At 38.0% G+C, this 13240-nt stretch overlaps 1 protein-coding gene across 1 annotated transcript in view; it reads right to left on the reverse strand.

Moving 5' to 3' along the window:
- The window catches only part of LOC124615424 (pre-piRNA 3'-exonuclease trimmer-like), a 203156-nt gene that overhangs the window by 123546 nt on the left and 66370 nt on the right, over nt 1-13240 (reverse strand). The window contains exon 5 of the mRNA XM_047143303.1: nt 6005-6103. Coding sequence (XP_046999259.1) covers nt 6005-6103 — 99 coding nt within the window. The remainder of the gene's footprint in view (nt 1-6004; nt 6104-13240) is intronic.

Raw genomic sequence — 13240 nt, forward strand, 5'->3', positions numbered from 1 at the left:
GTACTGGACTCCAAGTCACTCCTGCTCCACAATTTCTTCAACAATCCCTCGTCGATCTTCATTGCTGACTGCACAAATGTTTTCAACATTTTCATGTGTCAGGAAGTGGAAGGACGACCAAAATGAGGTTTGTCTTCAACTGAATTTTCACCATTTTTGAAATGGGAAAAACCACTCAAACACTAAAGTATTCCCCACAGCTTCGCCCTTGTATGCCACTTTTAATATTTCAAGAGTTTCTGTTCAATTTTTTCTGAGCAAAAAGCAGAATTTCACTGCTTCATGTTCTTCACAAAAATTAGCCATTGCAAAAATGACAATTACACAAAATAGTTGTCACTAGAAACTATGGTGAAACTAGTTCTGACCTCTTTCAGCAATGGCACTCGGCTTACTGACTCTGCTGGAATGTTCGCTCTATGTGCTCCTAGTGGCAAAACCTGGTACTACAAAAGCTCTGCTCACCAAAAAATTTGTTCAGTTTCTTTTGGGTCTCCTCTCTCATTCATCCTTGGTTTGATGAACTTTCAAGCACTCTCGCACATTGCCTGGCCCACTAAATCACCCAATTCTTAATCCCATAGGAAGTTTCTGGGATTATTTGGAATACAGTGAGCTAAACACAGCAACAAACATCTTCACAACTTCAAGCCTTACAGTATCTAATCATCAACGAGTGGCCTCAGCTGAACAAGGAATACCTAGGGATGTTCCAGACACCCTTCCCCAGCAAACGGAGGCCATTATCAACACTAGAGGCGTTTACATGGCATTAGAGTCAAGTGTCATGGAGATACCAAATTTTTTGTCTGGGTAGCTTCAATGGGTGTAAAAATTTGAAAGAATATCAACTAGAATGAGTACATACGCTCAGTCATAATTAAATATGTGGAAGACTTCCGTTCACTGATAGGACACTGGGAAAATGTAGTCAAGTGTATAAAGGAGACTGCTTACAAAACATTCGTGTAACGTATCCTAGAATATGGCTTAAGTATGTGGGACCCTTACCAAGCAGACTAACAGGTACAAGTGACCCATGGTAGAACATCTTGGATATGCTGAAAACCTTGAAATGGTAGATGCTTGGAGACAGGCATCAACCATCTCACAAAACCAAAGTTTCAAGAACAAGTATTACATCAGAAATATAGGAACATACAACAACTCTCCACATACTGTTCCCCTAGTGACTGCAAAGATACACACAGAGGCACTGAAGCAGTCAAGAACAGAAATGGAAGTAACATGATATGCGGTACAATGGAAAGTAGCCTCAGTCATGTACTCTATAGTGGTTTGAATGACACTGGAAATCAGCTGTGCAAGTAACCGCTTACTGGAAACAATACTGTGGTGTCACCACCAGACACCACACTTGCTAGGTGGTAGCCTTTAAATTGGCCGCGGTCCATTAGTATACGTCGGACCCACGAGTCGCCACTATCAGTGACTGCAGACCGAGTGCCGCCACACGGCAGGTCTAGTCTAGAGACACTCCCTAGCACTTGCCCAGTTGTACAGCCGACTTTGCTAGCGATGGTTCACTGTCTACATACGCTCTCATTTGACGAGACGACAGTTTAGCATAGCCGTCAGCTACGTCATTTGCTACGACCTAGGAAGGCGCAATATTCAGTTACTATTCTGAACAGATAATATTGTGAATCATGTACCGTCAAGAGTTATGTTCATCATTAATGGATTAAAGTTAAGTATGAAACTAATTATGTCCACTTTCTGAATTCTAATTCCTTGTCATGTTCCAGACTTCACGTCAGTATAGTCCTCCCCTCCTCACGCCAGCCTGCGTGAGCTAAACGCGTGCATTTCGGCATCCTCTAGTAACACGGTGTTGGCTCTTAGGTCAACACAACAAATACCATATGTGTCGTGCGATCATGTGAGGGGCAGTGCATCAATCACATTCACATGTGACTGTTCCACTCTGTTGAACAACCTCTGAAGCTTTGTGTTTATAGGCTGTAGAAAAATTTCTGCTACCAGTCACAATAAAAGGTTATTTATTTGTCACATAACCAGTTTCGGGCTTGCACCCATCTTCTGGTGTTTATACATTCATGTACATGTTTATATACTGCAGATCACTGTAAAAATACAAAAAAATTATTTGCTGGTGACTAAACAGATACACGTGGGACAATTGTAAGTGGCAAGGCATGGGTACATCCAGTATATAAACATGTACATGAATGTATAAACACCTGAAGCTGGGCGTAAGCCCGAACCTTGTCATGTGACAAATAAATAACCTTTTATTGTGACTGGTAGCGGAAATTTTTCTACACCCTATAACGGAACAGTCACGGAGTTCAACAGCATTCACTATGGATAAAATTCATTTAACTTAGTGTTTATATGTTGAGTTGAATGCTTTATCCATGGGTAGTCATATATCCCAAAAGGTGACACAATCTTCATATTATTGTGGCTGTTTGTTTAGGGCACTCAATGATGTCATTATCAGTGCCCCATACAAACACTACAGGAGATGAATGTGGTTAAAATATATAAAATGTAGACTTACAAAAGCAAGGTAAGATCACATTTGCTCTGTTGCATGCTTACTCACATTAGGACACACAGATATTCTTTAACAGCACAATACTGAAATTGTCTTAAGATGTGCAATTAAAACATTCTTACCAGGGCAGAAAAGGCACAGGGCAGCTATTCCGGGAGTGATGGTTGGCTGATCACTAGTATAACAACTTGATGAGCCAACCATCCTCTACACATACTAAAAGCTCCGGCCTAACAGCTTAGGTAGAAGGTCAACTAAAACACAGATTCTTAAAACATATCTCACATTCATTATATCTTCACTTAAAATTGAGGTCAGGTCTGCCAGTAAACTGGCTTCTGCCCTCTTGTCTTAATATAAATCATATGTTGTCACAATGTGGCAAACTCTAAAACTGATAAACGAACAATATATACTTTTCCACCCAGCCCCACATTTTTAGTAATTTTTCATGCGATGCCATGCAATATTTTCACCCTCTGTGGAAACAGGTAAAACACCAAAGCATTTTCAATGTCACACTGTTTTTCTATGTGTGCAGCTATCTACGAAAAAAACTACCAGACAACTTTTACACCACTTCTGAAGAAAGCATATGAACTATACTTCGATTTAAAGGTGGGTACAGGTAAATTGTGGGCATCACAGTTTCTTTGTTTCACACTGTGCAACTTGTGGGGATGGATAAGGAAGGCGAATAAGAAAATCATCTGACATTCGGGAGTTCATATGATATGGCATGAATCAGGCAAACATACCACAGACTGTTACTTCTGTGTGGCAAATATCACTGGATATTTCTACAAAACTTGTGCATCTCTATTACATCCAGACCAGTTTCTAAACCACATTCACATGATCCTGTCACTTGCCTAAAACCATTAGTACCTACAGAATATACAGTTTACGACGAAACACAAGAAGAGAGTACTCATTCACCTTCCAGCAACGTATCAGACTTTGCCAATCTGGAGTGGCACATGTTCAATGAACAATGCTGATCTTTTGCTTGCATCGGATACAACACTTCACATTTTCACCACAGACACAAAAAACTTGTGAAATTGTTTGCAATGAGTGTCACTATTTGCTACTATACAGATGTCCAAGGTCTCATATGAAGCCTCAGGGTGGAACACAACACTGGAGCATGGGATTCTTCATCGACTCTTCTAGAATATGCTTGAAATCAGTATTATCACACAATGGAAATAAATATGCACCAGTACCAGTTGGATATTCTACCCAGCTGAAAGAGACATATGGAACTATGCTACTACTTTTTTGAAAAAATTCACTAATGACTGCTATAAATGCTGTACCTGTGGTGATTTAAAAGTTACCACCATTATTAATGCAAACAGGGTAGCAAGTGAGACAGTAGAAATACAGCAACACCCTGAAGTAATGAACTGGCTTTTAATGAAGTTCTGTGTCTAACGAACATTTCCATCAGTCTCAGCGAAACTCCCGCAAGAACAATGCTATTTCTCCCCACATTCAGCAACTCCCACTTTAAGAAAAGGTCTGCTTTAAAGGAAAAAAACATGAAACAGTTTGCAAATTGAATGCCAGTTTTTACACAATTCCTAACATTTTCAAGTGAGTTTCCAATTTTTTCTATTTCACACAGACCAAAATTTTCTGTCGTGTGATGCAATAAATGGTAATCAATTCAACCGCTTGATACGTGCCTAGAACTTAGTACAGTATTTAATTCAACTTCCCTTGAAGTGATACCAGTAGATGCATTGAAAGAATCGGAAACCAATTTCCATGCGACTTAGATCAAATGATCTGATGTCACAATCACTGAGTCTACGAAACACGAATAGCGGAATCGTTTGTTTTACTGAAGTGTCGAAGTTTCCAATTTTACTTTAAGTTATCAATTTCACTTTTGTGGAGTAATGGCCTTCAAACATAGAAAGCTTACAGTTCAGCAAAAGCTGCCAATCATCCATGATGTCTGTAACAATCAAAACACAAAGCTCTCGGACATGGCAAAGAAATACTATTTAGTGCCATCTACAAGTCTGACATCTTCAAAAATACAGTAGCGTTTGTAAATGCTGAAGCTAGAAATGTTTTCAATCATGTGGTGAAGGCTACTAGGAAATAAAATATAACACATTTCTGTGAAAATTTTATTTCTTATCACTATTTAATAGCAATTATTTATTGTTGTTGGAGCAAGTACTAAAACTATAAGCTGGCTCCCAAATATTTAATACGTACATAAAACATTTTATTTGAAATACGCTTCAGTTCTTGGAAGATTTTACTTGGAGGCATAAACCATTTTTGCCCTTTTTTTTTAAATATACTAACTATGACAACTCTGCCACAGAATCTGCAAGATAGTACTTTTACAGTAACAGCAATTTCATCAGTAATGTTTGCTGATGACACCAATATACTGGATTCAAATCACTGTGATAATGAATTCCACAACACGATTTCTGATACAAACTATAAGCGGATACACTGCTTACATACAAGCAACCTTATACTGAACAACGGCAAAATTGGGTACATAATTTATTGCCATCACACAGGCTATGTAATGGACACAGGAGCATAAGGCATATGCCAATTGTACTATAAATCAAGATACTTGAAAATAAAGCTAAACAGAGATGGATTCAGAGCAAAAGCAAAAACATTATGTCAGAAGAACTACTGCTACACAGTTCAAGAATTTATGAATGTCAGCCTAAAACAATCAAGTTCAATATTTTGTTACATACCATAAGTTTATAGCTGGTTAGTTCATTCTACAGATGTTACTGTTATTGTCTCTTATTATGAGTCTAAAATAACCAAGTTAAATGTTTTCTTAAATATCATTAAATCTGAGCTTATTTATTTCAGTCTACAGGCATAACCATTGTTTTTTATCATTACGAGTTTATTATAACTTAACTGTAATTGTGGCTTGCCCCATACTCATTGTTCTCTTTTTATTACGAGTTAATTATAATAGCTATATAAATTGTATTTTAGATTTTTCCTACATCCACGTGTAAAGGAGTTCTGAAGGCAATAAAAAATCAAATGAAATAAACAATTAATTTCTATGTTTGCAATTTGTGTATAAATATGGCTCTTTTGCATATTTAGCCATATCATGAATCCAACTATGAAAATTATCTGATCAAAATGACACAATAACTGTTTCCTGTGTGTAGTAAATCAAAATACCATCGACAACCTGTGCACTTACTTCACAATTTTACGCATGTATTTAGGTGGGCTATATGAATACAATCTTTTTATTTACAACAATCAACATGAGCTTCAAGTATTTTCATCTCTTTGATGAAACTGATGATTTATACTGCCTTGAGATTTTGTCATTATATTACATTATTTCTTGTTAGTAATTACTATTTACAATTTTGTTGGACACTACAGGGAGAAACATACAAAAAAAGCAATATACTAACTAGTATTTACCTCTGTCCAGCCTGTGCTGTAGTTCGAAACTAATGTGCTTCGTGTCATACAAATTTGGAAACAGTTCATTCATTTTCTTCTTAAATGAGCTATAAGACCCTGAAAAGAAGTAAAATGCGTGAATTAAGACATATATTTTTTGAAGTGGTTATGAAAAATAAATAGCACATGCAAGAATTTATGTTGCCAACATCAACAAAACACAGAGGCAAAAAACTTTCATACAAACTCTCACCTTCACAGGCAATAAGAGGAAATCATAAGCTTACTGACCTACATCCAATGATTCAACACAACTTCTGCAAACAAAGAAAAGATATCCTGTTAAAATAAGTTTTAAAATCCAAAAAAATAACACTTTAACTTTTCCTCAGGTGGACCAACTTTGTCAAGATAACAGTACATGTGATTTAACTAGAATGTGTTCACACTGTTTTCAGTTTTGATCTGTCTTTCTTAAAAATGTTATTGTATTCTTAAGAATCTCTGCTCTGACAAACACTGTTCTGCAAACACTCTACACCAGTATCATCAACAGAATGCAATACAGATAACCACATGTGTCTGACATAAGGACAAGTGCAGATATGATAAGCCAAAAGGTCTGTCAGTAATGTGTGATCATTTATTGTACAAGTGGCTTGGTGGCTCAACTAATAATTACTATACCAGAAAATCTAATTTCCAGATTTGGTTAGTTGATCAATATTAAGATATTTTCTGTAACTTACTTTTTGATACCACTTTAAACTGGAGTGCAGTATAAATTTTGTATGAGTTCAGGAATTTTTCGTGATTGAGCATTGTTCACTGAACTGCCAAAGAGCAGTAAAAAAACTTTTACAATATTACCTAAAGAGGAACTTTGATCAAGAAAATTTGATTTTGTTTCTTGGCAAGTTAAATGAGAGCACTAAGGCCACCATATTTAAAATTGCACAAATTTTTAAAAGTTCTTAAGAACTCTTAAGAACGTTTAACAAATTGTCAAGTAAATTCAGAGTTGCAACTTTGGGATCTAAGGTAAGATAAGACATAAGTTGATAATCTGTCTTTGCAGCTATGGTACAAGAAACAATAGCGAAAAAACTTTCAAGCAGATGGTGTTCACTAAGATGAGTAAAAATCTTAATACTAACATCAACATCTTTTGTAAATTATATGTGTGTTCATTAAGTCCACTGATGTTATTTTATTTCAATAAAACAAAAATCATTTGCTAACAAAAATACGCATTTCCTTGGAAGTTGCAAGACGGATTTAAAATACCTTTACTGATATCGGAAATAACCTCAGAAAAAAGTAGGCCTCTTGAAAGAAGTGTATAAGATGGAGAAGAATTATGTACAGCAATACTGTAGGTGACCACCAATAAAATGTTGGTTCTACTCTGTTCGTTACGGTCGGTTATTAGCCACTCTCATATGTATTATTTTACAGGTATTGTGTGATTTTTCTTTCAAGAAATATAAGAATACAGAGCGTACAAATCGCCAGCGTCAGGCACAATTTTCTTCTTCTTATCATCCAAACTTCCTAACATAGAAACTACTTTTGAAGTGCCAAAACGTACTAGAATAAATAAAATGTTAATAAAATGCCACGCTGTACAACATTTTTGCGGTGTGATAGTTGCAATTCCTGAAATCCATCGCCCGTGGCTTCTAGCCTGCTGAGGAGCACAACAGTCCTGGGTCCATGCATAAACTGTGAAAATCCACTGCATTATGCCACAAAAAAACAGACTCGCCCTGCAGGCAGATCAGTGAGACTAGATTTCAGAGGCAGGGCGTGCATATTACTGGAAACCGTATAGCTTCAGATCATCCAACCCGATCCATTACAGATACCAGCAAAAATGACCTCTGGTTTTGGCCCGGCGTGGAAATCCACTCATGTGGCCAGCTATTCATGAGCCACAGACAGCTTGATGAAATGACACCATGGTGATCAATCAATCCAATAGATAACAATATAATGGAAGGAAACATTCCACGTGGGAAAAAATCATCCGCCAGGCCTCAATCACCGCTAATTTCAAGTTCCCGCCACTCATACCTCACCTGTCTTTCAACAACTTCTTTGCCTCTACACTTCTGCCTCGACTGACATCTCTGCCCAAACTCTTTGTCTTTAAATATGTCTGCTTGTGTCTGTATGTGTGGATGGATATGTGCGTGTGTGCGAGTGTATACCTGTCCTTTTTTCCCCCTAAGGTAAGTCTTTCCGCTCCCGGGATTGGAATGACTCCTTACCCTCTCCCTTAAAACCCACTTCCTTTCGTCTTCCCCTCTCCTTCCCTCTTTCCTGATGAGGCAACAGTTTGTTGCGAAAGCTTGAATTTTGTGTGTGTGTTTGTGTTTGTTTGTGTGTCTATCGACCTGCCAGCGCTTTTGTTCGGTAAGTCACCTCATCTTTGTTTTTATATATATATATATATTTAATCCAATAGATAACTTGTACAAATACTGTGAGAATCAATAATAATGAGGATAGCTAGCAACTTACCATAAAGATGGTTACTGAGCTGCACACACACACATGTAGAGAACACAATCACATTCTCGCGACTAAATTTTCAGCCACAGCTTTTGTCAGAAAATGAGAGCACACACACATTCACACAATTACAACTTATGCACACATGACCGCTGTCCCCTGCTGCTGTGCCTACAGTCTCTGAGAATCAGATCCAAACAAACCACTCCTCATGCCTCCCTGCCTCTCATCGGCAGCTGCTAGGCTAGCGGCAAGAAGTGGTGGCAACAAAGACTGGAAGCTGAGGGGAGTGACAGGTAGGAGAGAAGCAGTAGGAATGAGGGAGTAGGGAAGCGGCACATGTGTTCAGCTGCACACAGCCAGCAAAATTGCATAACACCCCAGTAAACAAACTATTTCGTCTACTGAGACAAAAATGAGGTTTTCCCACTGTTTTTCTCCCCCCCCCCCCCCCCCCTCCCAAATTTCCCTGATATTTCCCGTCCTAGAAATTCTCTGATACTCCCCAATTTTCCTGATTTCCAGAACCTGTGGCAACCCTGAAATTAAAGTGGTACTTCTCCCAATTGTGTCCTTGCCACACACCTGCCCCAGTTCAGTAGCCTTTGGTGTGCACATGTCAAGCCAAACCTAGAATGCCATCACTTAATGAAACTGGCAGACAGCACAGTGACATAATGACTTTAGAATCAGAAATGGACAATGATTTACTTAAAAAAATAATTATGGCCATAAAATTATATGTAAACAAAATGCATAGAAAATACTGCACATAGTGAAACAGCAGTCTCCCCAAATTAATGTATTGTTGAGTGTGTTAGACGACATATTGCAGCCAAATACATTATTACTACTTTTCTGTTAAATTATAAAGCTATTTTGGTGTTAATTATGAGAACATTTAAGCAATTCTTAACTTCGCACATTAGTGTCAACTTTGGAACACAGCAGGAAGCATGGGTCTTCTCCTCCCCAGAGATAACATAATATATATATATACCAGCACAGGCAGCTTAAACCACACAGCTGTTCTACCTCATATTGTCAATCTTTTATGGGTGACAGGAAAGGGGAGATGACTGAAAGGAAGCAATGAAAATGCTGTCAACAAACTTTTTCAGATGCCCTCCTTCAAAAGTCTTTCTCTTGCAGATTTTCAGCATCACACACACAATTGAACCACTCTTCCAAGATGACATCATTGACCACTTCAAGAAAATTCTGAACAGCTTTCATTCTGAATGTGCAGTTTCTGAATGCAATCTTTCCTTTCAATAGCGCCCACACATTTTCTATGGGGTTGTACTAGCAGTGCTAAAGTGATTGTCTCATAATCCCAAGGCCCGTTTTTGCTACTAAACTGTCAAGTTCAGATTGATTATAAAGGTGCTTGTGGCAATTGACTTGCTTCAACATCTCCATATTAGTATTATGGTGTGAAATAGAAGCACTTTTCTCCTCTAGCCACAGTGCACTCACAATGTTAACACTAATAGTGTATATATTGTATTTTCTGGATAAATATTGGTACTGATGAGTTTGAAATAGTGAAGATTGGCTACTACCTCAACACTTCATTGTATTTCAGCTCCTGCGAGTTAATTGTGCTCTGCCCAACATGTCCTATATTATTTCTGTGTAGCCCGGATTCAGTAATTAGACGTGATGTTGCGTTCCATCATGTAGCTGCTTTTTTTCTACCAATAAATCTTCTTTCGTAGTTTCCCAGAGAAATAAGTAAAAAAAAAAAATTTTTTTTTTAATTTTGCTTTTAACAACATTGGCAATTATATTTTCCACATAAGCATTTTTATTACAGAGCATTATTATCTCTCCTCAGTACAACCATCACTCTCAACATCTAATCACAGACAGAAGCAGCTAGTTTAAAAAAACTGAATTAAGTCTACTTTCATTTGCTACTTCACTCATATTATGTTTTTTTTGGTTATCATTACTCTGTAGAGTTTACTATATAACAGCTGTTATAAGATAAACTGTATTATCATCAAAACAAACGGGAAAAATACAACTCATTCCACTTTCATCATGTTTTGATACATAACATCTCCCCTCGCTGGATACTGCCATCGATCACTTCAGTTCCTTCAATGAAGCAATATTACGAAATTTTATATGAAAGTCACATAGAATCTTACAATATGAAATCTTATTGTGAATGTAACATGGTCCAGGAATTTAATCATTTATTGTTGAACCAGTGGATGAGGGTTAGTGGTTTGGGTTTTAATTTTTATGTATTTTTGATATCTAAAACTTAAATCTTCATAGTATTACTTTGTAAATTACAGTTTCTACATCTCATAGACACATAAGGATATTTTGTGTTTGCTGTCACATTTACAAATGGGTAACTATATGAACTGTCCTCTTCTTTTCTTATTTAGTCTTTATTATTATTATTATTATTATTATTATTCACGTATGGGCCCAATAGGTCCACACAAGGTAGGATCCATCAATGCCATTTTTATGGTGGACTTCCTTTGCGTCCAAATTTGTTTCGCTGCTCCCTAGTATACTAGACTCCAGTTTTTCCACAAATAAGTCACCAACAGAACATACTTGAAAAACGAAGCTTTTGCTGACTATTAAAATTACACTATCAGGAAGTGTAGCACCAAATTACAAACTATTGCTGTTTTTGCATCCATAGTATACCAGGAAGATGGTATGTCAAATGTGTTGGTGACTTAGAAACATGTAGGTGCGGATATCAGTAGACACAGTTGCCACCTCTAGCAGCAGCAATGGCTCCAGCCCAGCTAGGTATCAAGTCAAATTGAGCTTTGACTACACGTAATAGTACGTCATTCCGTGCTTCATCTCTATGCTAGAGTCCATCAACTGCAGTGGCTGACAAGTGATTGCTTACCAGTCTCTCACAAACTCATGACAAGATGTTTTCAATAGTTGCGAGATCTGGAAAACAACCTCTGTTTGAGCTAGCTGGACCAACATGAATAGCATTTGGTCTTGCATTAGCCTGTTGAAAGATGAGGTCACAGATGCCTCAAACATAGGCTACAGCTACCAGCATTAACATAGCTACCAGCATTAACATATCAGAAATGTAATGCCTGTTAACCATATCACTAGCTATGTGAACAGGAGATGATTATATTGTGTACCTGATGGCACATAAGTAGTTGCAGGAGGTAGGAATTGAACTGGCCAGCCAGTAACTATATACACTGCACCACAGCTTCATAAGACAATTTGAGAGTCATTTTTCATGGCTTCCATTGTAACCATGTCTTTTACACTGCACCACAGCTTCGTAAGACAATTTGAGAGTCATTTTTCATGGCTTCCATTGTAACCATGTCCTTTTCTCTTTTTCTCCTCCTCTTCTAACCACCTTCAAGGTATGATATCATGGAACAAGCAGCTCCACACAGTAAGTGGAGATGCTCACCCGCTTCTCACATTGCAACAGCGATGGGTTCAAGCAGTTCTCGCATCTGCACATATCGTAATAATATCTCCCCACATAGGACGTCCCAACACTTACTTACTACTAAATGTCATGAACATCCTTTGTTGTCATGGAGGCTTGGAAGTGGGACATGCACCCTAAAAATTCCGTGTCGCAATTCAATGGTTAAATATGAATTGGTTGTTAAAGATTTCAGCTGTAAAATTTCTTACATTAAGCTTGCAAGTCACACTACTGAAAATATTTTTCCAATATCCCAGATGACATTTTTTTAAAAATAAATGTAGGTTGATGTCAGTATATTCAAAGGGTAAATTCCTTTAGGCACCTGTAATTATCTCCTTGTGCCATCCCTTAAAACCACTATTCAGCAAAGACTCTTATCATAAGATTTTCTATCTTTAAGTAATTATGTTCTTTTTTTAGACATTTTCTCTTGTTGCTTAACTTCAAGCTGTCCTTATTCTTTTTTTACTACATTAATTGATCTGGTCTTCACCAGTCTCTGGTAACAGTACTTTTTAAATGCTTCTAATTGTTGTGAAACTTCCTGGCAGATTAAAACTGTGTGCTGGACCAAGACTCAAACTCGGGACCTTTGACTTTCACAGGCAAGTGCACACAGTTTTAATCTGGCACGAAGTTTCATATCAGCAAACACTCAGGTGTAGAGTGAAAATCTCATTCTGGAAACACCCCCAGGCTGTGACTAAGCCATGTCTCCACAATATCCTTTCTTTCAGGAGTGCTGGTTCTGCAAGGTTTCTGTAAAGTTTGGAAGGTAGATGAGATACCGGCAGAAGTAAAGCTGTGAGGACGGGGAGTGAGTCGTGCTCGGGTAGTTCAGATGTAGAGCACTTGCCCGCGAAAGGCAAAGGTCCCGAGTTCGAGTCTCGGTCCAGCACACAGTTTTAATATGCCATGAGGTTTCGTATCAGCGCACACTCTGCTGCAGAGTGAAAATCTCATTCCGGAAACATCCCCCAGGCTGTGGCTAAGCCATGTCTCCGCAATATCCTTTCTTTTAGGAGTGCTAGTTCTGCAAGGTTCGGAGGAGAGCTTTGGTAAAGTTTGGAAGGTAGGAGACGAGATACTGGCAGAAGTAAAGCTGTGAGGATGGGGCGTTTGTCGTGCTTGGGTAGCTCAGATGTAGAGCACTTGCCCGCAAAAGGCAAAGGTCCCGAGTTTGAGTCTCGGTCCGGCACACAGTTTTAATCTGCCAGGAAGTTTCATATCAGTGCACACTCCGCTGAAGAGTGTAAATCTCATTCTGGCTT

The sequence above is a fragment of the Schistocerca americana genome, chromosome 1 (genome assembly GCF_021461395.2).
Source record: "Schistocerca americana isolate TAMUIC-IGC-003095 chromosome 1, iqSchAmer2.1, whole genome shotgun sequence".
Taxonomy (NCBI): domain Eukaryota; kingdom Metazoa; phylum Arthropoda; class Insecta; order Orthoptera; family Acrididae; genus Schistocerca; species Schistocerca americana.